The sequence below is a fragment of the Pyrus communis genome, chromosome 14 (assembly GCF_041283825.1).
Source record: "Pyrus communis isolate YQ-2024b chromosome 14, ASM4128382v1, whole genome shotgun sequence".
In the NCBI taxonomy this organism is placed as follows: Eukaryota; Viridiplantae; Streptophyta; class Magnoliopsida; order Rosales; family Rosaceae; genus Pyrus; species Pyrus communis.
This window is the reverse complement of record NC_142578.1, coordinates 19,547,418-19,574,549: the sequence shown is the minus strand read 5'-3', so window position 1 is coordinate 19,574,549 and position 27,132 is coordinate 19,547,418. Positions and strand designations below refer to the sequence as shown.

Here is a 27,132-nt window from a genome sequence, read left to right as displayed (position 1 = left end):
CGAGAAGAACCTGCATACTGGAAAGGAAAAGAAGCCGTCGACGTCGTCCCACACAATTGAAAATCAGTGGACGGTTTTACATTCACTTGCATAATGGATTACGGATACAAGAACTGCTCCTCTCTCTTTCAGAATCTTATCACGCATCAACTCTCTGAAGAATCTAAGGTCGACTATCACTTCTTTTAGAATCTGATCTTTTAAGATGCTTGAAGGTTTTGATTACTTTACTTGGGCACGACTTCTGTTCTTGAAGAAAACATGCTTGGTAGGTAAGAATTTTTAATGTTTCTTTTATTCATGGGAGCAAGCAATTTGAAAGCGGAAGAATGTCTTGCACGAAGAATTTGTTTTGCACAAGGAATCAGAAAGATATAAAACACGGTGAGAAAATTGTTTCTGCAAAAGGAAGAAATCAGGATCCAAAATCGATCAGAATCGAATGTTTGAGTGAGTTAGTGGTTTAATCACCATCTACAGGTTCGAGAGTTTGTATGCCTAACAATTTTGAAAATTCATCTTCTCTTTTATAAGTTTTCAGCTGGATAATAAAAGTAGAATTGTTTTATTCTCGAATGGCTTCTTGACTTGTGCTTACTAATTTGTATGATACATTGGCAATATTAGTTATTTAGATTTAGTGAATTTTGTAACGAATTGAAGTGTGCATGATTCCTTTGTTCACGTCACGGGTGCAAAAAGCTCTACTTCACAATGCGTTATGCGTAGGCCTGGCAATTTCTGACACGACCCGATAACCCGACACGACACGACACGAAATTAACAGGTGTTTGGGTCGACACGATAACGAATCGGGTCTTATCGGGTAACCCGATAAGCACCTGTTAAGATAACGGGTTGGGTCGGGTATACACGTGAGTAAACACGATACACGATAAGCAGAATATTATTTTTATAATTTTATAACCCTAAAAAAATACTGTAATAATTATATACATTAATTTTACAATTTTATACCCCTAAAAATTATAATAAATAAATAAATATATATATATATATATATTAAATTAACTATAAAATTTATAATAATTATAATTATTATATATACTATAATAATTATACCCCCAAAATATTAAGTCTATCTATACTAATTATATATATATATATTAAATTTTATAAAAACTATAATGCATATTAATTAATAATTTAATATGCATGAATCATGATCATGCATTTGCCAACTTGCCGCCTTTTTGAAAAAAAAAATGGAGGGAAAATGAAAATGTTAAGAAAAGTTGAAAATAAAACAAAAAAGTGAGGGAATTAGGGAAAGATGTTGGAGGGAAAAGTGAAAATGATAAGAAAAAGTTGAAAAGGAAACAAAAAAAAGAGGGAAAAATGAAAATTAATAGAAGTGGTGAGAAATTTTTTTTTTTTTTTAAGTTATTAACTTTTTATCACACACATGATTGTCATGACATATCTCACTATTTTTATAATGACACGTGATGTATGTACTATTCCGTGTACCAGTCAATTATAATTTATACGTACAAAATAAATAGATTTAAATCTACTTAATAAATATATATATACACACACACACGGAACTTGATTGATGGCATACGAATTCTCCAAAACTAATTTCAACGATCCCAACCGTCAAACTTGTTTGTATATGCTTTGAGATCACATCAACAAAAAATCATAAAAAATAAACATTCAGAGATCAAGTAACGGGACAAAGCTTTTCAACGGTTATAAACGAAAAATCACGATTTAACGGTTATTTTAACTCTGATTTTGATGATTTTTTATAACTACACTCCTTGACCCTATATGAATACAATGAATGAATTCGATCTTCAATTTAAAATATTTACACAAGTGGATACCACAAAATCTTTTGTTATACTTAATGAAAGTATAAATAAACTCTAAGTGTTAGTCAATCTATCGTTTTACGAATTCTCCAAAACTAATTTCAACGATCCAAACCGTCAAAATTGTTTGTATATGCTTGGAGATCACATCAGCAAAAAATCACAAAAAAAAAACATTCAGAGATCAAGTAACGGGACAAAGGTTTTCAACGGTTATAAACGAAAAATCACGATTTAACGGTTATTTTAACTCCGATTTTGATGATTTTTTATAACTACACTCCTTGACCCTATATGAATATAATGAATGAATTCGATCTTCAATTTAAAATATTTACACAAGTGGATACCACAAAATCTTATGTTATACTTAATAAAAGTATAAATAAACTCTAAGTGTTAGTCAATCTATCGTTTTACGAATTCTCCAAAACTAATTTCAACGATCCAAACCGTCAAAATTGTTTGTATATGCTTGGAGATCACATCAGCAAAAAATCACAAAAAAAAAAACATTCAAAGATCAAGTAACGGGACAAAGCTTTTCAACGGTTATAAACGAAAAATCACGATTTAACGGTTATTTTAACTCCGATTTTGATGATTTTTTATAACTACACTCCTTGACCCTATATGAATACAATGAATGAATTCGATCTTCAATTTAAAATATTTACACAAGTGGATACCACAAAATCTTATGTTATACTTAATGAAAGTATAAATAAACTCTAAGTGTTAGTCAATCTATCGTTTTACGAATTCTCCAAAACTAATTTCAACGATCCAAACCGTCAAAATTGTTTGTATATGCTTGGAGATCACATCAGCAAAAAATCACAAAAAAAAAACATTCAGAGATCAAGTAACGGGACAAAGGTTTTCAACGGTTATAAACGAAAAATCACGATTTAACGGTTATTTTAACTCCGATTTTGATGATTTTTAATAACTACACTCCTTGACCCTATATGAATACAATGAATGAATTCGATCTTCAATTTAAAATATTTACACAAGTGGATACCACAAAATCTTATGTTATACTTAATGAAAGTATAAATAAACTCTAAGTGTTAGTCAATCTATCGTTTTACGAATTCTCCAAAACTAATTTCAACGATCCAAACCGTCAAATTTGTTTGTATATGCTTGGAGATCACATCAGCAAAAAATCACAAAAAAAAAAACATTCAGAGATCAAGTAACGGGACAAAGCTTTTCGACGGTTATAAACGAAAAATCAAGATTTAACGGTTATTTTAACTCTGATTTTGATGAATTTTAACAGCTACACTCCTTGACCCTATATGAATACAAAGAATGAATTTGATCTTCAATTTAAAATATTTACACTAGTGGAATTTATATACTTAATAAAAGTATGAATCAACTATAATATTAATAATTATATACATTTAATATTTGTAATAGATTAGTAGTGTATGTATTATTTTTTTTATTAGGCTTTCATTTTCGAGTGTAGATATAGTACTTGAACGAAAAATGTTTTAATGTTTTCAAGTAATATTTATGTCGCAATGTGTGGTATGTGCAAATTGTAAAAAAATATATATTTTTCTTAACGGGTCATAACGGGTCGGGTCACTTTACCCGTTGGGTAAAGTGACACGACCTGTTAAGGACCCGTTAAGATAACGGGTGTGACACGACACGACCCGTTAAGATAACAGGTGTTACACGAAAACGACACGAACACGACAGACACGACCCGTTTGCCAGGCCTAGTTATGCGTGACGTAAAAAAGAGTTTGAAATATATTTTTAGTTGTCAATTAAGTCATCAGTTCAATCTATTTCCAAATAAAAATGTAAAAAATAAAATAAAATTCTATATGCTGCGCGTAACATGCCATGGTTAAAAAAAATCTTTCGCAAGTGCGTGTAGGAAAACTGGTAATATAAAAATGCTTTGATTATAGAAAGGTTGTCCAAGTATTTTTTTGATAAAAAAGGGTTTTGTGAACATTTTGTCAGGATACTAAGAAGATGTTCACGAGGCATATATTCTAAAAACTAGAAAGTGCCGATAATTACCTCGCCTTTCCAGATCCGAGCTTGAATATAAATATCCATCCCGATCAGTTTCAAATTCTGCACACACTCCTAAACCAAATTTTCAGATCTTCTACAAGAACTAAAGAGAATGTCAGGCTACTCACACTCTCCTCCCGGCTACGGCTATGGCTACGGCTACGGCAGCGCTTCACCTCCAGGTCAACCCTACGGTGAAACGCCGCAAGGGCAGCACCAATACGACCATAAAGCCCAAGCCTACGGTGCTCCAGCTAAGCCTCACAAGAATGAAGCCGGCAGAGGCGGATACCCCGCGCCTGCTCCAAGTTACGGCAGCCTGTTCGCGGCTTTGGTTCCGTCGGTGTTCCCGCCGGGCACGGATCCGGAAATCATAGCTTGCTTTCAGCTGGCAGATCAGGACAGCAGCGGCTTCATCGACGACAAGGAGATGCAGAGAGCTCTGTCGTCGTACAATCAGAGATTCAGCTTGAGGACTGTTCATCTTCTCATGTACCTTTTCACCCGGACCAACACCAGGAAGATCGGTAACAATTTACAAACCCTAACACTCCATGCATGCATATCTGTGATTTGCTCGTTGAATTTGAAATTTACGCTCATCACCCTACTTATTATTGTTGGATGAGTTTAATTTTTTATATTTGTATCTATCAACTGCTCAATCTCAAAATGTAAACTCATTATGATAAATAGAGTGATGAATATCACTATCACTTAAGAGTGGTGAGTAAAAATATTCTCTTTTCGAAGAATTACTTATTTAAAACCACGTTATTATGGTTACTTAGTTCATCATGTCATGTGTAATTTTTTCTTTACATAACATCACACTTCATTAGTGGATCGAGACACTACTATCATGATGAAGTCGTTTTATGCAAGTTGTGTATGGGGGTTAATTTGCTACAATCTATCTTTGTAGCTTTCAGTGTAGCTCAATTCACTATTAATGAAATAGTCGATAATAATAATATTTATTGTGTGCGGGTAAATTGTGAAAACAGGGCCCAAGGAATTCGCTGCACTGTTCTACAGTCTTAAGAGTTGGAGGGTGATCTCCTGAATTCCCTTCTTTTTTTTTTTTTCTTTTTTTTTAATGGATTGTTCGATAATGATTTTATTCTCATTTTTCGGTTTTTATTTTTACTTTCTAAAAATAAAAAATTGAAATGTATTTAGTACTACTTTCAGTTTTCAGTTTTCAGAAAATAAAAAATGAAAAATACTTTTTTAATCATTTTTCAAAATTTTAGCATTGAGTTTTCACTTTTTTGTTTTAGTTTTCATTTTTTCGAAAGCTGGAAGTAGTTACCAAACAAAATTTCAGTTTTTAGTTTAAAAAAAATCAAAACAAAAAATAAAAAATGAATGGTTATCAAACATTCCCTAAAATTTTGTCTTTTAATTATTGTGTGAAATTAACAGTTTTGTAATTGGTGTGGTTGATCAGGGAGCGTTTGAGAGGTTCGACCGGGACAGAAGTGGGTTCATTGATGCAAATGAGTTGAGAGATGCACTGCTGAGTCTGGGATTTGCTGTCTCACCTGTAGTTTTAGAACTGCTGGTCTATAAATTTGGCAAGACTGGAGGCAAAAAGAGGGCCATTGAATATGACAAATTCATCGAGTATGTTTCCTTTTCCTTTTTTCTATCATTCTTTTCTGGGATTGGCTTGAGGATCAAATTCTTATGAATTAGATAATTACTGCATTTCATTTGGTATATTTTATATTACGTTTTCTTATCGAAATCTGATTATTCCTTGTTCGTTTATTTTGGTTAAATGCAGGTGCTGTCTGACTGTTAAGGTGAGTTCGATGTTCACTGAAGCTTATATTTTGTGCGCTTAATTTATAGTTTTAACTGGGGAACTTCTACTCAGTCCTTTGGCTTTAGATTTTACTCCTACTTTGATAATTGAGCTTTATTAATCTGTTCTTGCTGTCTACTTATCTTAAAAGCATCGGTGTGCAAGTTTATTCGGATTTGTGCGTAGTTTGTATGATTGAGTATTCAAAAATTTAAATTAGTGGGTTAACCGATAAACTTTCAATACTTAATGGAGCGTTTTCTTTTGTGATTCTTGTGTCTTCAGGGATTAACTGAGAAGTTTAAGGAGAAGGACAAAGCGTACACCGGTGTGGGAACTTTCACTTATGAGGAGTTCATGTTGACTGTCCTGCCATTCCTCATTGCGTAGGTTGTGTGTTTGTTTAAGGCTTTATGTATTGTAATATCTAGCTCTTTCTTTCCTGTGTCTTAGCGGAGTGGAGTGCAGTAGCTGTATTTTCTCACTATATAGCTTTCATATAATAAGGCTTCAGTGCCTGGTTTTACCATGTCTTTAACTTTTGCATTATTTTCCAATTAAAGGTTGATGTCGTTGGAAATAAAATTTTCTTTGGCTAAGAAGTGAGATGACTTTGACATCATTTTCCTATGTAATTTTTTTTATTTTAGGAACAACATGAAATAAATAATAAATAAAGGGGACTTCTTCCCATTTAATTTTAAGGAAAATTAACGAAAAATTCAAATTTTTTTTAGTTTTATTAAAAAATGATAAATAAAGGTGTAGTGAATAGTAGTCAGGAAAGGTAAAAATATGGTTTTTTGTTAAAAATGAACAGTACCGAAAGTATTTCGTTAAAACTCCCCTTATTTTAGGAGTAAAAAATTCCAATACGAAACCTTTAATCCAGGCAAGGGAAGCACATAGTATCTTCGAAATTTCTAATGATGTGACCATTGTTTTTCCTATTAAATTGTTTTCCACGTTAACAAGGCACGCGTACCAAATTTGTACATCGAATGATGTGTCATCAATTGAATTTAGAAAAATACTTAGGTACTAACTAATCAGTACCCAAGATAATGAACATATGAAGTGGCCCAATAAGAACAAAACACATGTCACAACTTTAATTTGATAAACTTGTAACCAAATACAATGTTAACCACACATCCAAACATCCCCTTTCTCCCTCAAAGCCTCACCATTCCAGCCTCACTACTCTTTGCTTCTGCCATGGTATCAACACCAGAAACCTTGTCCTCCCCAACGCCTTTGGGAACCTCATCTTCTCCGTCGGCCTCACCCACATTTGACCTTTCTGTGTCAACTCCGCCCCAAAATCCTCCTATTCTTTATCGTGGAAGCCATAGCAACAGCTCGTCGTTGTTTGTTGGACTTCTTCGTAGTGGAATCTTTGGCAGATCCGAACACCAACCTTCTTCCAAATTTCACTAAATAATTTCAACCAACTTCATAATTTTTTCTTATAGATGAAATTTCCTTTGGGTTTCGTGAAATTTGAGAGGGTGAAGCTGCCATGGCTTTGAGAGAAAGGAAAGGAGGTGGTTGGTGGAGATGTGGCAGCAGTGCTTGTAGTGAGAGAGAAGATGGATGTTTGGATACTAGTACAAGAGATGAAATGGTGCATTAGGTTAGAAAGATAGTAAGAGCTGGGAAAGGGTTTTATTTGACAGGTGTTTTAACTTTAGTGGTCCAAATAGGATGATCAGCAACTATGGTACTCCCTATTGAGTACCCAAGCATTGTCCTTGAATGTATATGGTATATTGCACAACTTTTGTGTATGTAGCACCACCCAACAAAATCAGTTTTACATCTTCAAGGGAGTTGGCAAATTTTATATGTAAAAGTGTTCTTTGGTAAACTACGTGGCACTTATATGCTATTATAAATTTTTTCATTCCAACTTCTTTTCAACCAACTCTTCAAATTTTATTCTTCATCTTAAAATATTATTATTAACAACTCCTCAACTGTTTTGTGTTATTCTATATTGGTCTCAACTTTTTTAAACATTCCAAATAAGTAACCAACCTTTGAAAATGTCACTTCTGTTAAGTCTCAATTAATCTTTTCGTTAAATGTACATGTGACAACAATAGGTTCTATGGATTTGCTTATTTGGACACTAAAATAATAATAAAAATAACTTTAAAAAAAGACATGAAGATGGAAAAAAAAAAAAAAAACAAATTCACGAATAAAATGGAAAACAAAAATAAAGATCGGAAAATCTCCTAACAAGAATAGGCTAAGAATTCATATATGGTTTTAATGAGCTTGTTTCTACTCATGTGATTTCCTCATTCGCCAATTTTCAGCTAATAAAGCTTTGAGTTCTTCTTTGTGGGTCATGAAGATGGTGGTGGCCGCATCATGACGGTCCATAGCATTTCATCAACCTCTATGACCTTCATCTCATTGTTGGTTGCTTGAGTTGTTGGGTGAAGTTCGTTGTTGCGCGTTGGGTTTGGAGGTAAAGGTCTAAAGGAGGTGGTGGTGATCACTACTTGGTGGAGACCATGCTTTCATAACATTCTATTGATGCTGGAGACAACGTAAGCCCTAGTTAATTTAACAAAAAAATGAATTGGGGCTTAACGTATGTGACATTTTCAATTGGTTGGGTAATTGTTTAGAATATTTAAAAAGATTGAGACCAATTTGGAATAACACTAAAAGGTTGGAAGGTTTTAGGTACTTAATCCAAAATATTATTATATCATGTTTGTCTTATTTTTGTGGGGCCCGGATTTATGTTTTTGACACTTTAATAATCAATACATTTGATTAAAATGTAGGGACCTTTAAAGAAAACCTCTCGGTACTGTTCACTTTAACGAAAAACCACATTTTTACAGTAAAAAGTCAATCCTGGTACTATTCACTTTACCCTTTATTTTGTCCTTATTGTTAAAACTCAAAGTTTTCAAGCCCATTTCATTAGGTTTTTTTAAAATATATCGTCGAACACGATTTGCTAATTTGAGGAATTAACAATTAATCTTGTAAATATACAAGGTCATTTGCTACTTATTTAATTTACTAATTAGATTGCTACGTCCGTTGAAGATGCATTTTACCTACTTGAGATAGCAAATTTAACTTTTCTACTCAATTGCTACCTTCTTTAAACCAGCTCCAACCTTTGGGTTAAAACCTAAAATTTGTAACCTAGAAACAATTTTTTTTGCTCCAATAGTTATGGGTTAAAATTTTAGCACAAGATTAATAAAGAATGAATTTAGGCTAAAAAAATTTTCGGTAACTTTTTTCAAAATAAAATTTATGTAGATTATCATAATTTATTTTTTAAAACATTTTAACCTAATATTTAGATTCCAAGAAAAGTTGACAATTCACTAAATTGACCCCATGAAAGCTGTATATATAGAGTTTTTTGTTGAAATTTTATTTAAATATTTTTTTAATTAGTTTGCCGTGGATTTAATTTTAGTTCATCAAATATTATTCGATTGCAGCCATTAGATTTAATATATTTAAAATTTTAAAATTACCCAAACTTTAAGCTTTAACCCAAAACTTATTTTAGACCCAACTATTAGAGAGGATTGTGTTAGTTTAAAACCTAAATCTTGGTGGGCCAGCCTTTTAACCCTTGCCTAAATTTTGGATTAACAATTGGCCCCCAAATTTTAGGTTTTAACCTAAAACTATTTTAGACCCAACCACTAGAGAAAGACTGGATTAGTTTAAAACCTAAATTTGAAGTTTTAAATCAAGGGTTGGAGATGGTATTAGAGATGCTCTTAACCCACTGGACAAAAAAAAAAATTGTTCAAATTTGGAATCAAATTAATTATAAAAATTAATAAAAAGCCCTCACTAAACTTTTATTTACTCAAAAACTTTTACACAATTATTTATCATCAAGTGCACCTTTTCTTATTATTAAGGATTTTTTTCATTATTAAGGATACTATTTTAATTCATGAAAGTGTGACCTATTTTTTTAGGAAAACTAATGAAAAAAACTTTAAAACTTTGAATTTTAACCAAAAGTCATCTTATAACTATATTTAACGATAAAAACAGAAGAGAAAAAAAGAATTCTAACCAAAGGCGTGTGCAGCATAACTTCGTTGCTTCTGACTCTGCACCTAATAAGCTGCTGCACATGCAAGAGACTGAAAGCTCTTATTTTGCCATCAACAATGAGACCCATCAATCTCATGAGTAAACAAACACACATAAAAACCAAAATCTACCACTCCCCACGAATAAAAAAGAGGAAAGATGAGAATCGAAGAAAATTCTCCCATTATAGCAATTGTAATGTATGTAGAATTCTCCTTGCTGTATCGCTGTCCCTTGTTATCTTATATGATTGATGTAGAGATTAGTAATAGTAAATGCATAATATAGAAGGTCATGCAAGATGTGCCGGATCACAGAACTCTCCTAGGAACTTGACGGACGTCGACAAATATCATAGTCACTAACTGTAATTATTGACTTTTCTCTTGGTATTATAGGTTTGTAATGGTAGAGGTAGAAAGAGGCCTTGTTTTGCTGTGCGTGTGGGCGCTTACATCTTTATTTTTCGTCTCCTTTTACAACGCGTGAAGGCATTTTTTTGGCTTTGTGATTAAAAAAATACGATGAAAATCGAAGAAAATTAGAAGAAGAAAAGGTGCTTGGAAGGTCAGAAAGCGCCGGCAACATTTAAGAAGATGAGAGAGAAGAATGGTCGTGAAACTTCATGACCATATTTAGTTTAAGAAATAGTTAGTGCACACCAACCTGTATTCAGTTTCAGAAATAGTGCCTATGTTCAGTTTTAGAAATAGTGTAGTACTCGTGTTCAATATTAGAAATAGTGTAGTACCCGTGTTTAGTTTCAGAAATAATTAGTGTTCAGTTTTCAAAGTGTTCAGTTTCAAAAATAGTGTAGTACCGTTTAGTTTCAAAAATAGTGTAATGCTGTTCAGTTTCAGAAATAATGTGTGACCGTTTATTTATTAATTTTTTTTTCTATTTTTTATTTTATTATATTAAACTTTTGTCATTTTCATTAAAGTTTAAGTCAATTTCATTAAATAAAGTTATAGGATGATTTTTTGTTAAATAAACTTAGCCAAGCGCTTTTCATTAAACTACATATTAATATGTTCATCAAAAAAAAAAAAAAACTACATATTAATAAAACCCTATTTGTCAACCAAAAGAAGGTGAAGAGATTATTTAGTCTTTTATCACAACAACAAAATTAAGGGTAGTAACGTAATTTCACAAAATAAAATTTTACTGCTTTTTTGTTTACGCATCGCTTACAAGTGATTTTGTCATCTCTAATTATAATAAATACATATGTAAGGGTGATTTTATGAAAAATCAATAATAAGTTACAATATTTATGTTAATTATAAATAGGTCAATCATGTATTGTGATACTTAAATGGATTTAAAATAAACAAAAATTACAAAATCTACCACTACAGCTATGATGCAAATTTCTTCCTTCTTGTTCTTGGACAAAAATGCACCTGCAAAACAATTAACACTTTAGGTCAAGGCCAAGAGCCTCACGCGCCCACGATGAATTTGGGGGGGGGGGGGGGGCGCGGCTTTGGCCGAAGAACCTCCGATGCCAAAGTTAGAATTTTAAGGGAAAAGTGTTTGGTAGAGAATTTTGCAAGAGGATTCAACTTAGGTTTTTGGAGAAATGAAGTGGTATTTATAGGGGTGTGGCCGGCCCCTTTGGGATAGATGGGGACCGACCACTTGGGTGGCTTTTTGGGTGTGATTCACAATTTATTAGCTAATTAATAAATTAATTAAGTAATAAATCAATCAATTAGCTAATTAACATAATTTGAAAAGAATGATTTGGAGGCTACCTTGTGGAGAAGATTTGAAGAGGATGGATGAAATAAGTTTTGAATAAATACCTATTTTGATCATTTTTTACTATGATTGAGTGATGATTGTCTGCTGCTCGCACGTAGGAGTTCTTATGTGCATCGAGGGTAATTTTGTCTTTTTAACCCAAAATTCCACGTGTCGCCTCCATATTTTTCTTGATTATTTTTGGCTTCACAAATACCCCCACACCTATTGGGCTGTTCGCAGGAAAGGGTTGCAGGTGTAGAGATATTCTTGCCTTAGGAAATGTAGGATTGTTTCCTATTTTGATGTAGATTCCCTTTTTAATTGGAAATTATATCCTTCTAGGAAAGGGAAATAAATCACTTCTAAAGTCTTTTTAAGTCTACCTTAAGTAGATGATTAAATCAACTTTAGAGAGCGATTTATTCTACCCTATAAGAGAGAAAAAGCTAGAAGATATTTGTTCCCCCTCCCCTAGCAATCTTCTACACTTGCCCGTGCAAAGGAACGTCTTTTGTTGCTTTCTTCTTCTTTTCCAAGCCGCACCAAGGTAAGAAAAATTTAATTTTCCTTGTCTTCATCTTGGATAGTGCTGTCAGGAGGTAGCCGTCGGGGTGGTGCGGCACGTTGGCTGGCATAAGGCAAGAGTTGGCTCGACATGGATCGAGGAGGTGTTATGGCAGTGACCACTGCTTGGGTTGCTCAGTTTGGTTGGAGCCAAATGCAGCTTGTGCAGCTGGGGCCGTGGATTGAGGCGTTGGGGCGTAGTGCTAGGCGAGCCATATGGCTCATGTCCTTGGGGCTCTTGGACTTGACGCGGACCAGGTCGGCGATTGAGAGAAATGAGGAGGTCGTGGGCCTCATAGGCTGCTGGAATATTGGGCATACATGCCTCCTGTTTATTGGTCTGAGAGAAAAAAATAAGGGAAAATCGAGTATGGTTGAGATCCCCTACTGAGTACTGTGAATGGCGTTGGCTACTTAGTCCATTTCACTGAGAGAAAGGTGGGCTGCTCTAGAGATATGAGGTAAACAGGATCAAGGCAGATACATTGGCTTATTTGATCACTGTTATGGAGACTACTATGAATAAAGGTGGAAAGAATAAATCCTCCACGCCTCCTCAAGGATGCCGGTTGACAAAAAAACTAAAGATTTCCTCTACTACTCGTGAGGGTCTGCCTGCTATCGAGAGGCCTGTGATTGACATGACTTCTTCAAATGCAAAGAAAAATAAGGCTACTAGATCTGAGCCTGTAGCACTTGCCATGACAAGAATGGCTAGTACGATTGCTGAAAGGATTGCTCAGCATAAAGGTCCTGTCATGCCCCTAATGCCGAAGTATGTACCAAGATATCTGTGGAGAGCTAAGTCCGGTTCATCTTTGGAGAGGCTTACTATTATGAAGAGCGATAAAGTGGACTTTGTTGCTAAAGTGGCGCCAAGGCCCACTCCCCCTACTGCTAAAACTGATTTGCCCGTTGGGAAGGAGAAGACTGCTCGTGTGGGCAACTGTGAGAAATCTACTAAGCCTACTTTTGGGGAGGTTGTTGAGATCTGTGTGTTTTTGAAACCAAATCTAGTTGAAGACATGGACGTTTGTGCCAAGTTTGTTGATGGCGTTATAAGGGTTATTTGCCTAAGTTCTTTTGCGAAGCATATGACCGAGTATAGGAAGACTACCGTGCTTACCATGATGTAGAAGATGGCTATTCTGGTAGCCGAGTCTATGCTCTTTGACAAAAAGGATACCAAGGCTATGAAGGAGGTGGTAAAGGCTGAGGCAGCTGAAGTTTATTCTTCTACCGAGAAGATCAAGAGGTTGGAATCTGAGCTGTCGCATTAAATGGGTCTAATATCTCTGCCTCCACTTCTCTACAGCTTGAGACTGCTCGCCAAGAGATCGTTGACTTGAAGACTAGGTTTGACGAGATCCAAGTTAAGTATGAAAGTGCAAATAATAAGATAGAATGTTACATATCTCAGATTCAAGATCTTGAGCGTGCCGTTTCTGAGCTTCGTTTCGCTGCTTATGCAAAGGATGAAGAGTTGATTACTGTTTATAACCAAGTGATCTACTTCAAGAAGGTCATTGATAGGATTGAACCCCAAGTGTTGGAACTCTAAGGTGTGCTGAAGATCAATGAAAATTTGAAGAAATAAGCGGATAAGTCGCAGCGTGTCCATGTTGGTTTGCTCGAGGAGAACGGGCAGCTGAAGGGTGAGAAATTTGGGCTCGAGGATTCACTTTTTCAGATTCATGCCGATTTCTACAAGCTGGGTAATGTAGATCTTCTCTTTGGTGGGCCGTCGGACTTTTAGTTTGTTGGGAAAGTCTTCGAAACCTTCTCTATTTCTTCGGAAAATTTGCTTACCTTTACTTTTGAGGCTTCCATTGGTGAAGTAGCGAAGAAGTTGGTTCCCAGGTTAGGGCAGCAGAGGATGAAACACTACATGATGCCGCTACTGAAGGTGCCGCGACTACTGAAAGTGTAGTAACTGATTAGTCGTGGAGCGTCTAAGCTGCTGAGGAGTAGTCTTCTACATAATCTTTAGGATTTTGTTTGTTTTCCTTATTGCTTTTGCTTTGCTTGAACTTCTTTGGTCTTTGCTAATCATTTATCAATTTTGCTAAAAAATTTAATAAACTTGCTTCCTTCCCTTTTCTTCATCTTCGCTTCTTTTGTTCATGCCCTAACCTTTAGACTTTATAGACCAGTGGTAGGCCTGCTACTTTTCTATAAGCAGACAAGTTGCATAGCCTATGCAACTGTAGATGTTGGTGTAGAACTTTGCAAAGTTGTTAGCCATAGAGTCAGCAGTCGGACGCCTTACATACAGAAGCAGATAAGTACGCATGACCACTAAGCTGTTAACCTTGGCTTTCCCGAATTTCATAGGTTGTGTCGCAAGTATCACAACACTTTAGGACTTGGTGTAGGTCGTTCTGAGCTTGGCAGAGATGAAGTTTATCGACTACGTAGCATGTCAGCAGTGGATAAAGCTTTGTATATGCACACTAGCTTGTTTAACCTTTCATAAGAATATGCGGTTATATAAGTCTAGCGCAGCTTTATTGCTCGAAGGGCAAGCCGTAAGCAGTCTTCTGAAAACCATAGGCTACCTTAGTGCACTTGGTAGCAACTTTAGAGTTCCAGGGCAGTCCATAAGGTGTACTATGTAATGTGCCTCATCCGTCTTTGAGGCTTGGTTCCCCACGTATTAGGCCGAGAGACCTAAAATCCTTCAGTTAGTTAAGCCTTGAAAAAAACCATTGTGGCTACTTCTAGGAATCCTGGTGTAAACCATCGTGCACCTAGTTATACCAGACCAGCCCAGCTCATCCACGTCTGGATATTCAGAGTGCAAGTTTATGCTCCCATTTTAGAGAGCACACATTTGTGGATGTCGGGGAATTGGTTTACCTTCTTACACTGGAGAGCATGGTTGGTCCTTCGGGGGGCACAATTCCTGTGATAAGTTCTAAGAAGGTCGTGGTCTTCTTTTGAAGTGCAGGAGTGATCAGTTGTTGTAAGCATGCAGTCGAGCCAAGTTGTAGATTACTTCTGAATTCCTCATTGATAAATGAGTGAAACAAACGAGAACTTAGCTGTAAGGTAAAAACTGCATAACAACTGGATAGTCATTGGCTTACGAAGTGGTGCCCGTCGAGCTGCTTGAGTCTTTAGGCTTTGATGTGGTAGGAGGTCACATGTGGTACTTCCTCATAATGTAGGCGTTCCACAGCTTTTCTATCTCTTTGTCATTCATGGTGGCGAGGGTGTAACTACCCTTGCCATTTACTTTGTTGATCTTGTACGGACCTTACCAGATGGGATCCATCTTTTTGGAGCTTTTTCTACGAGCAGTGATAAAGGCTTTTCTTAGGACTAAATCTCTGTGTTAGAGCTGCTGGATCTTGGCCCTTTTGTTGTAGATGTTGCTGGTAAACTGCGATGCAGGTGATGATCTGCTCGCGCTTCTCCTCTGCTAGATCTAAGCTTATGACCATTTTTTTACTGTTCCGCTTAATGCTTGGCAGTAGAGTGCTGATACTTGGCACGATGATATTTGGGAGGAATGATTGCTTCTAAACCAAATACCAAAGAGAAAAGAGTCTTACCGGTGGCTCGTCATTTGGTCGTGCGATATGCCCATAGACATCCAGGGAGTTGTGCTGCTTGATGCCATATTTTTGGAAGAACTTCGTGAAATCTTTGCCATGAATTATAGGCCATTGTAGATGACGATGGATTGAGGATGCCAAATTGGCAAATAATGTTCCTTCATATGAAGTGCTCTATGTTCGCTTGAGTCGTGGTTGTCATGGGCTTTGCTTTTACCCGTTTGGTGAAGTAATCGGTTACCACAATCATCATGCCTCTGCCTCTAGTAGTGGGCAGCATTGGCCCTACCAAGTCGATTGCCCATTGCATGAACGGCCAATGACTCATCTATGAGTGTAGCTCGCTGGTAGGTAATGCTGGTACTGGCTTGTAGCGTTGGCAGCGGTCACACTTTTGCACTAACTCCTTAGCGTCTTAATGCATGGTAGGCCAGTAGTAGCCTGTGTTAAGAGCCCTCTGCGCTAAGGATCATCCTCTGAAGTGATTTCCACAAACGCATTTGTGGATTGAGCTTAGAACCTTTAGGTCGTTAGGAGGCACTAGGCAGCAGAGATTTGGTCCAATGTAGGATCTTCGGGCGAGCATGCTGTTCCACATGTAGTAGCGTGCTACCTTTATTTGGAGCTTTTTAAATTCTAACATTTCCGTAAGGAGTGTGCCATTAACCAGGTAGTCTATAATAGAACTTTGCCAGTTTGGAGTTGTACTAATTTGTGACACTTTGGCTGTCAGCTTCGCCTCTATGCTTGCCTTTTTTAGATTTTCCACCGAGATAGAGCATTTGAGTTAGTGGTCGAGGGCGGAGCCTAGGTCGGCTAGTGTGTCCGCGTGGGCGTTGTCTGCCAGCAAAACTTGAGTAAGGGTGTAAGTCTAAAATGCCTCAAGTTGCTTGCGTACTTTCTCTAAGTATTGCGCCATCCTTGAATGTTTTGCTGTGTACTCCCCAATAGTCTGGTTGATGATTAGCTGAGAATTAGAATGAATTGCAAGCTTTTTCACCGTTAAGTCTTTTGCCATTCGAAGGTTTGCTAGTAAGGCTTTGTACTCTGCTTCGTTGTTGGATGCCTTGAAGCTTAGAGAAATCGCCTACTTGAGCATCGAATTGTCTAGGGTGACAAGAACTATGCATGTTCCCGAGCCTTTGTAGTTGCATGCGCTGTTGACGTGTAAATGCCAGAAGTCTCCATTGGGCGAAGTAAGCGTGGCTACGGTGTGCTCAATTACCTCCAGAACATCATTGGGTTTCTCCATTGCGTCGCCTAGGCTAGACGTCAAGGTGCAATAGGGAGTTGTTGAGCTGGGGCCATGTTACAAGTAGTAGGAAATGCTCAACTGCCGATATCAAGCTACTTTAGAGCTAAATTATGGAGTAAGGATCAGCTGGGGCCATGTGACATGCAACAAGAAATGGTGCTCAACTTGTTGGTACATGTTGCTTCTATGTAGAATCTTCTAGGGCAACAAAGACAAAACATGCTTTTTTTTAGTGTTTGTTTGCCCTTGGCATGCCTTTTGAGCTGAGTTGTTGTGTTCGTCAAAAAACTTTGCACCGCCGGTGTCTGCGCCTTTATTATTGCGTGTCTGGATTGGGCGAAATAGTGTGTCATGAGGATGACTACGTGCGTCTGAAGGTATAACTTGAGCTTCCGGGTTGCAACAACTGTAGCCAATGTTAGCTTTTGAATTTCTGGTAGCTGGTTTCTACACCGATGAGAGCTTTTAAACTTTGGAATACAAGTAGTTGGGCCTCTAGCTCTTCTCGTATGAGGGTAGAGCTTATTGCTACTTCAGATATGGTTGCTCGTCCAGTCAGACCTTGAATCTCCTTCAGAGTAGTGGGGGACTTCATATTCAAGATCGCTCGAATTTGTCTTGAATGCGCATCGGTGAACCTCATCCTAAAGTAAATGTTTCTCTGCCACAACAAAAAAGTTTGCCAGAGTTAGATCTTTTTTCATGATCAATTCTCCAAATAGCGGATAATCTGTTGGGAGTCATTTTTGGAAGGTTGTTCTAGCTATCGAGTCGTTGCATTCGACTATCTTTACCTTCTCTGCTTTGAACTTCTTCATATAGTCAGGAAGCGACTCCTTTGGGTTCTTCTTGACGTTGAACAAGTGGAAGGACTTTTTCTTAATCGAGCAATATAATGACTATTCTTTGGTGAAAACCAAAGAAAATTCGTCGAAACTCTAGATGGATTGTGGTGGTAGGGTGTAGAACCAATTTTGCGTCTCACCTTGTAAAGTGATGGTGAATATCTTGCACATGATATCGTCCTTGTTTCGAAAGATGATCATTGCACTTCAGTAATGTTTTAGGTTTCTCTCCGGGTCTTCATCCCCTTTGAAAGATGTGAAATATGGCATGCTGAACTTGCATGGAGGTTATGCCTGCTTGATCTAGTCTATGAATGATGACCTGCTTATGTTGGTCATGTCTCATCGTAGTGCCTCGTTAGTGACCTTGTTGCGTTGGAAATCGTTCAGTCATGAGCCTTTCTACTTCTTCCTAAATTTTGCCTTTATTGGGGGTAATGGAGTTCTCGGCTGCCTCTAGTCATGACCTACTGGTCTAGGCTGCTCTTCTACGTGCTCAGCTCGTCTATGTGGTTCGTTCCTAGCAAGTGAGGGAATTCTTTGCAGGCTGCTAGTTGAGCTTAAGCCGGACTGAGTAAATGCTTCTCTCTATCCTTCATGCTACCTACTCCGATATGAGGTGGAGTATGCTCCTTGCGGGCCTAGTCGTGAATGAACACTTCACCTAGAAGGCTGCTTATGTTAACTATCAAAGTGTGGCTCCAACCATGAATGTGTGCTCATTCATGGGCCTAGTCGAGAGTGCATGCTCTTCCACACGCTAAGACGGGAGTATACGCTATCTTAAGGGACCTAATGAGAGTGTACACTGCCCGAACACTTGGTTCGTGGCTGGTCGAGTGGCTGCTTACCTAGACATTGCTGGAGAGGTTCTTCATCTGCCTCTGTTTTACTTCAGGACACCTCGTCTGGGGCACGTTGTATTTCGGTGTGTTGCAAAAGCTAATTCACCAAGGTCATCTAGTGTGCAAGAGTGCTCGTCAATTCTATGACTTGTTGAGATGAGTGTTGTTTTCCATTTAGGTTGGAAGAACTTGGAATGAATATGTCTCCTTGAGCAGTGGAAGTGTGGTAGACTATGAGCGCGAGATTTGAGTTGGAAATGTCAAATCTGCGGAGAAATGTGGTGAAAATGCCCATGGTTCAATCGTAGGTCCAGAAATTTGAAGCCGGGATAGTTAAACTAATCTTGGACCGATTTGGGCTGCTTTGAAGGCCAGGTTGGGCTGCTGGAACAGACTGGATTGCGGGAGCAGGTTGGGCCACGGGAGCGGGCTGCTCGGCATGTGGCGTACGTGGGTGCGAAGCTAGGGCTAGGCTTGGCAATGCGTTCGGTTGGCATTGGGCTTGAGTGGCTTGGGCCATCTCGCCTTGGGCTTGGGCTCGTGTGGGCTTGAATGGCACGGCTTGGGTCGTGGTTATGGCGCCGTGGGCCCTGCCGAAGGTGGTTACCATGGTGGCCATCGTGGTGGTTGCCACGGTGGTGCCCCATGGGGGTGGTGCCGCTCCACTCATCATTGTGTTGAGCTTCGTAGATCGCCGCGGTCCTAATCCTTGAACATTGGAATTTCCGTTCGTCGAGGTTTACAAATCTCTTGCCATTGTACTTTTCTTTTACTTTTTATCGAATAATTTTTAAGAATAAAATATCCAAGAATAAGAACGTATGAAAATTCTACAAGTAAACAAGGAAACAAAAAACCTTGAATACAAGAGTGTTCTACGAGTGTTTGATCAAAAGAGTCTTTGGCCGAAGAACCTCCAATGCCAAAGTTAGAATTTTGAGTGAAAATTGTTTGGAGAATTTAGAGAATTTTGTCAAGAGGATTCAACTTAGGTTTTGGGAGAAATGAAATGGTATTTATAGGGGTGTGGCCGACCCCTTTGGGAGAGATGGGGATCGGCCACTTGGGTGGTTTTTTGGGTGTGATTCACAATTTATTAGCTAATTAATAAATTAATTGAGTAATAAATCAATTAATTAGCTAATTAATATAATTTGAAAGGAATGATTTGGGGGTTACCTTGTGGAGAAGATTTGATGAGGATGGATGAAATAGGTTTTGAATAAATACCTATTTTTATCACTTTTGACCTTGATTGAGTGATGATTGTCCGCTTTTGACCTTGATTGAGTGATGATTGTCCGCTGCTCGCACGTAGGAGTTCCGACGTGCCTTGAGGGTAATCTTGTCTTTTTAACCCCAAAAATCCACGTGTCGCCTCCATATTTTTCTTGATTATTTTTGGCTCCACAACAGTTGGCACCCACTTTAACTAACACTCCCCTTTTCATAGTTTTATATTTGAAATAAGTCATTACGGATCAGACACTGCATTGCAGTATCTATTTCCTGATTCGGTTTTTTACATTTGGATTTAGACACTGCATTGCAGTGTCCATTTCCTGATTTCATTTTTTCCATCACTCGTACGCCTCCTATATGTTCCTTGTTACATTTGGATTCAGACATTGCATTGGATTCAGACGCTGCGTTGTAGTGTCTATTTCCTGGTTCTATTTTTTTCATCACTCACACGTCTCCTACACTTCACACCTTACTCAACTCCTGATTTTTACACTTAGATTCAGACACTGTAATAAATGTGCATGTCCTGACTCTGTTTTTTTTACATTTGGATTTAGACACTACAATGAAGTGTTCGTTTCTTGGTTCTGTTTTTTACATTTGCATTGTCCATTTCCTAGTTCTTTTTTTTTTTTTAGTTAAGGAGACTCCTCCATGTAAATGAACAGCGAGAGAGAGAGTGATATAATTTACATGTTCTAATTATTTATAGGATTCAAATCCCCTAAAGATCAGTTCCATAGGAATAGAAATCCAACGGCTAAAGCCTCTTCCTCTGCCTATCTTCCCCCTCAAGTTCTTTTTCTCCCTCGCACCTCCATACCCCACCATTGTTAACAAACCCCAAATTCAATTGCAGGTCATCTGTGCTTTAAGTCTGATTTATTTTTTCGCTATCCCTTGCTGTTTTAATTTTTTATTTGTCATCTCTTTCTTTCTGTTCTTCTTCATCTTTGAGATTTCTCTCTCTATAATTCTTCCATAGTTATGAAAAAGATCTTTGCAACCAAAAGACATTGGTTTGCATGACCTCTTTGTTGTTTCATTAATATCGGTTGAGATTTTAAGGTTGAGGGACCTACAATTGGTGGTTGTGGGTTAGGTGGGTTGTGGCGATGTTGGGGTTGATTTTAAGGTGGGGTTGAATTTAATTTGGAATTTAGGGAGTTGGTGGTTCGAGGTTGAGAGCTTCGAAGTGAGGGAGAAAGAGAATAATTAAGGGGAAAAGAGGAAGGATAAAGGATTTTGGCCGTTGAATTTGTATCAATGGAAGAGATCCATCAGTTCGGAAGTTCTCCACAAAATTGATCCAGAGATGATCTAAATTCGTATTTATAATAGCTTGAGCCCATATGACATTCATAGAGAGAGAAAGAGAGAAAAGGATAGAAGAGTCAAATTCTAACTATTTATAATGACTTAAAGCCTATGTTGCATTCATCATTGGCCTAGGTCTAATTAATAAAAATATATCATTGATTAAGTCCAAAACAAAAATATGTCATTGACATATGGCTTAATACTAAAGTTTTTATTGACTTTTGGCTAAATTACCTAATAAGTAATCTCTCTCCCTCTCTCCCCACTCCCATATTCACTCTCTTCCTCCCTTCTTCAATTTTAAAAACAAAAAGTATAACATTTCACTCTCATGTGTGGGCATATACTAGTTTTTATTATAAGAATGCCAAAACTCTACTTGAGGTTTACAAGGCTTCACAAAAGAAAAATGGGAAATAAAAACCCCTAAAACAATACAATAGAAAATTGGCCGAAAATAATACAAACAAATTCGCAGGTGTTGTAGTCTTATTAGATTAGGAATGTGATTGTGTACATCCTAGTGTATCTAGGGATATCTTTGAATATGCCCTTTTGTAGTTAATATCATGTTGGAGTTGTAATCCTATCACGGTAAGGATTTAACCTATCCTACTACAATAAAAAAAGCCACAATGGGGTGGAATAGAACACACCTCACAATTACACATCTCTCTCTTTCTCTCTACTATGCCGCACCCTCTCTCTCTGTCCTTTATACAATTTAGTAAATTAGGCCTACAACATGTTATCAGCATGATCTTGACGTTGTGCTAAAGAGAGTTTGATCTTCAATTAAGGGAGTATTACGTTTTAATCATTCTTTTTTATGATTAATTCATTATTTTATTGAATTGATATGTTATTGATTCAATTTAATTTTTCTGTGTTGAACGTGATGCAAAGCATTGGAGATGCAATTCCAGCTTTCCAAGAATGATCTTCTACAAATTCAAGGGCTCAGTTGTTTTCTGCCAATAAAGTTCTTTTAAAATAAATTAACATATTTGAAACGACTGTGAAGCATGAAAACATTCATCATGATACATGAACCCCCTACATTTATATTTTCCTTTCAATTATATATATTGCATATGTGTTCATATATTTTGTCAATATATATATATATATATATATATATATATATATATATATATATATATATTTGTTCATGTAATACGCAACTATGCTATGTGGAATTGTGAGTCAAAGCATCAAAATTAATTTAGAAGCACTTAGGGTTTTTTTAACCCTAGAAACCGAAAAAATTTGGGTTTTTATTTTATTTTTTATTTTTACGGCCGAGCCGCCGCTGGCACCGAGTCGAGTTAGCTGGCCTGCAGCCATCCCACCGCCTTAGGACAACATCGTTTGACATTATGGACCTCTGCAGCAGCCCTTTGGGCTTTGCTGCATGCATTGGACAGCTAAGGCAAAGGCCTGGTTTAGGTTTTTGAAACAAGCCTACAGCCCTAGCCTACTCTAGCATAACCTGAAGCTCTGTTAAGCTTGTCCCTGAGCCCTAAGCCTATCACCAACATGCCTAAAGTTTACTGGGCTCATCCTTTTGCCTCGGCCCGCCTGCAGCAGCTTCCTTGCCTGAAGAGCTTGCCATGTCAAGGCCCAACCACACAAAGCTAGCTTCGGCTAGGCTTTGTAGCACCTCAACCCGAGCCAGCGAATGCTGTGCTTGCTAGCACTCCTGCCTGATACCATAACAAGACGGCCTTTGCAGCTGGGCTTACCCAGAAATAGCTCTGCAGCCATGATTGGGCTCCCCCGCAACAACCCGTGGCCCACTAAGCTCTTTCAGGGCCTAGCCCTACACACGACACCTAAGCCCATTGATATTGGGCTATGGTTTTTCGAATCCAATTCTATTTTTGGCATTCTCTATAATTTTAACATGAATGTTATTATTATTTTTGCTTCTATGATCAACCCCAAATGGTCTCGATTTATTGAATTAATTAAAGTGACCAGTAGTCCATTAATCTGACAATTAATTCAAAATTATTGGCCTAAAGTCCATTTTTTGGCAATTAATGATTCAATAAATTATTTCTTTTCTTTGAACCGTTGACTCTTTTTCATAGTCCCAAAGCACTCACATTTAAGTTCCTCAAGCAACCCAAATCCTACTTAGTTGTACATTGTATTTTGTGTTCTTGTAGGAACCTCTCTTTTATGAACTAAACGTTCATAAACTAAATTGAACATGCAGTTTTAAATTTAATGCCTTTGAAACCCGAAGTTTTCATAAATCAATACACCTATGAAAACCTAACATTTTTCATGTAAACCATGTCTTAGAACCCAAATGCTCTAACTTTGATGCTTATGGATATCTTATTTCCATAGCACCAATCACAATCTTGTTCCCTCCATTCAGTGGATTGTCGAACCATAACAAGTTTAATTTCACTAATTTGGGCGTTTCTTGACCAAAACCACTTTATGTGGGTACAAGATGTGAATCTCCACTTGACTATTAAGAAGCTGAGTAACCATTGAAGCCAACAATGGCATGGAAGAGCCGAATAAGCCTCCATCATGATTTTCATTCGAAGACTTATGCCTGAAGCATTATACCTCCTGAACGAGGATTCCATGACTTTTTGGCGTGCCCTTATGGACCGTTTAATCATGAAATGCATTGCCTAAAGCATACCATGATTACATCCATGAATAAGTACGATTCTGAAGTTTATAAATCCTATAGATTTTGACTCGAGAATACTTGTTCTCGTCCTTCCATGTTTCTAACTCGCTCTTGAGGCAGCAATGTAGAAAGTGGAAGTTTATCCAATTCTCGGATCTGATTACTACCACAAACGTGAGAAAATGGTATAGACCCAGCTTCGGCTAGAGTCTACCGAACGGTATAGACCCAGATCGGCTGGAGTCTACCGAATGGCTCGACCTAGTTCAGTCAAAGCCTATCGAATGGTGGTGCCCTACTTTGGCAGAGGCACACCAAACGGTATTGACTCTGCTTTGGCAGAGACCTACTGAATAGACCTTTCCAGCTTCGGTGGGAGCCTACCGAACCCAAGTCTGGGTCTGTCTCCCTCACAATCCATTTTTGAGTTTGTTTTTACAACATATGGTATAATCAGGGCTTGCCAAGGTGTGACATCATGCCCAAAGTGTGATCCTTGGCACCTAAGACCTAAAACTTCAAGAATAAGGGATAATTTTCCCAAACCTTAACCTTGCATAATCTACTTCCATCTTGATGGAATAAATCATTGGTTATGCACCTGTTCGTGCCCCTACCAATGTCGTTGAGAAGTACCATTCTAGTAGTCAATAAGTGAAACTAATTTTGCTCCACCAAACATCGTTGGAAGAGCAAAATTTCGACATGGATGGCCTTTTTGGCCGCATCCCCTTAGTAAATCATTTACTTTGTGAACAATTTTCCATGTTCCTAGATTCAAGTTTGGTGTATGTTTTAGTTATGGATAATCTTATTGATATTGTCCTCGAGTATGAGTTAATTGAATCATGTTTCTTAATACATGTGACCAAATTCAATTAAACACGTGATTAGGTAGGATTGTGGGAAAGTTAGTTGTCTGGATGAATGTGATACTACACACACTAGCTTTGTGACTAAATCACATCTCTAGCAAAGACTTTAGGTCTATCCAACCTGATTAAGAGCATTGGCACGCTCCTCGTTGTATGAATGGTACTAAATTACCATTTAAGAAACCTTATATTCTCCCAATTCCGGAAGAACGTCGTTAAGTCTTAAGGATATTCGAGAGAAAAATGATCATGAATGAAACCACTGCAGAAAATAGAGTAGAAATCTTTGCACCACCTCCAAAAATAAGCCTAAAGCTTTGATTTAAGGCCAATGGACTGTCTCCCAACTGGGGAACACGCCACATATAGCCGGCCTGAAGCCTGGTGATTCGAGCAGTTTACTTGCCTTCGCACGACGTTTTGGGACACTTAGGTCGAACAATGATGCTACGATGCATCTCCTTACCCCAAGTAAGGATCTTGTGCCTACAAGCACACTTTGCCAAGCCTGCTTATAGAGGGAATTGATTTTCTAAATCATCATTCGCAAAGATACAAAATCACCTTCTTTTCACAGTGGATTCGAAGGGAATATATGTGTACTAATCCAACCAAAATACGAAGCATATAAATACTTATGGTTTTGGTTGATGAATCGACAAGTTGTTCACATGTTTGTCTACATACATTGCTACTAAACCTCCTGGCCGATTTTAAAGGTTCACCACCTTACTTATCCCATAAAGTCTGGAAGACTGGATAATGCCTGAGAGTTTATATCAATGGTTTTTGATAAAGTATTGCATGTCATTTGGGTTTATAATTGAACATCAAATTCCCATGTTCATCCCAAATAACCTCACTGAGTGATCATAAAGAGCAATTTAATTGGTCACGCGGACTTTGGTGAATGCACCAAGCTTTCAATTTCTGCCTATGACTATGCAATCTTGTATGCAGCTATGTTGGTCTGCGTTGAGGCCCATTACCACCCAACCTATTCAACGTTACAGTTGGTTACTGGGTACAAACTTGATGCTTCATATTTGCACATTTGGGTGTGCATTCCATGTGCCAAGTTACGCTGCCGCAACATACCAATATGGGTCCTCAAAGAATGATGTGAATCTTTGTCGATTATGATTCTCCTTCACACTAGCTCTCTTAGAGCCCTTGCATGCGATCTCTTTACCGTTCATTTGCGGATTCTCACTTCAATGAGACAGTCTTCCCATCGTTAAAGAGAGATAAGAATGTCAACGTTCCTATAGAACGGTGAGAATTTTTGTGGACATTGCCCACTATGTCTCATCTCGATCCCCGTATCGCACAAGTGTGATAAACAAGTGCGATGTATTCTAGCTTTTAGAATGTTACTTCCAGACGCATTCCTCTGATCTAGCTAAAGTGACGAGATCATATACCAGCTGCAAACATGCATGTAAGGATAGACATACTTAACGGACGTCAAGTCAACATCCCTAAAGGGTGTGCCGCCCTTGTTAGACGGTTTGGCTGCTCTTGTTAGACGATCCAGTACACCGGCAGATAGATAATCACTTTGTCTTGGCCTAGAGCTCGACAAATCACTATGTTCATAGGATTCACTTCCCTAGAAGAGGAAGACACGACACAAAATGAATCTATACTCAATCGTTGTCTCAAATCATTTCCATCTCATGAGATTAATCTGGATTACTCCAAAGTTCTTGGTCCATTATACTAGTTTGGATGAGATAATGGAATTGGAATGAGATTATCATCGATGATGTTTTCACTTATATGGTAGTTACCGACATAAATGAAAAGCGATGATATCAAACCGTGTTCCGTTGATTAGTGACAACGTAGAACTGATTGAACAACTGAAATTACAATCCAAGTTAAATTTCTTACCAAAGTGTGATTGGACCTATCGTTCTACAATACCCAAGGTAACCTTGTTGTGTTATAAGTGGGAAATGAAGTGTTATGAGATGAATGAAATAGTGCAATATGATGCACGCCTTACGGCACAAGGTTTCTTTCAAACGCCATGTGATTGACTGCAGCATTACGAATGTGGTTAGTATTTCTCCATGGGGATATTCATACGAAGATTTACATGTAAGTTCCCGAAGAATTACATGGACTGTTTCAAATAGTTCCAAACCACGGAACACCCTCTTAACTTGTTTGAGGCTTTCACTTACAGATTGAAGCAATCCAACAGATGTGGTATACCCGTCGAAGTAATTATTTGATCCGTTAAGGATATGAATTATGCCCTTGCGTATTAAACTATGAAGTCTTATTCCAAATTGCTAGAGTTACAGTTTATGTCATTGATATGAATCTCACTAAGACTTTAGAAGAGCTTGAGAAAACTGTCTCGCACCTGAAGATGGAAC

General features: G+C 37.7%; 1 protein-coding gene across 3 annotated transcripts; it reads left to right on the top strand.

Annotated features, from left to right (window-relative positions):
- Window positions 1–194: 194 nt before the first annotated feature.
- LOC137713100 (putative calcium-binding protein CML50) lies at window positions 195–6,314 on the top strand. 3 transcript variants are annotated; one of them, XM_088684521.1, is made up of 7 exons: window positions 195–480; window positions 3,843–4,081; window positions 4,154–4,426; window positions 4,907–4,953; window positions 5,353–5,528; window positions 5,692–5,710; window positions 5,998–6,314. In XM_088684521.1, exons 2-7 carry the CDS (start codon window positions 4,012–4,014, stop codon window positions 6,100–6,102), a joined length of 690 nt encoding a protein of 229 aa, XP_088540647.1. In that variant the 5' UTR covers window positions 195–480; window positions 3,843–4,011; the 3' UTR covers window positions 6,103–6,314. The 3 variants fall into 3 exon arrangements, with proteins under 3 accessions (XP_088540647.1, XP_068308457.2, XP_088540646.1); XM_068452356.2 differs by having other exon boundaries at window positions 262–480; window positions 3,843–4,426; XM_088684520.1 differs by having other exon boundaries at window positions 267–384; window positions 3,843–4,426.
- Window positions 6,315–27,132: the final 20,818 nt, after the last annotated feature.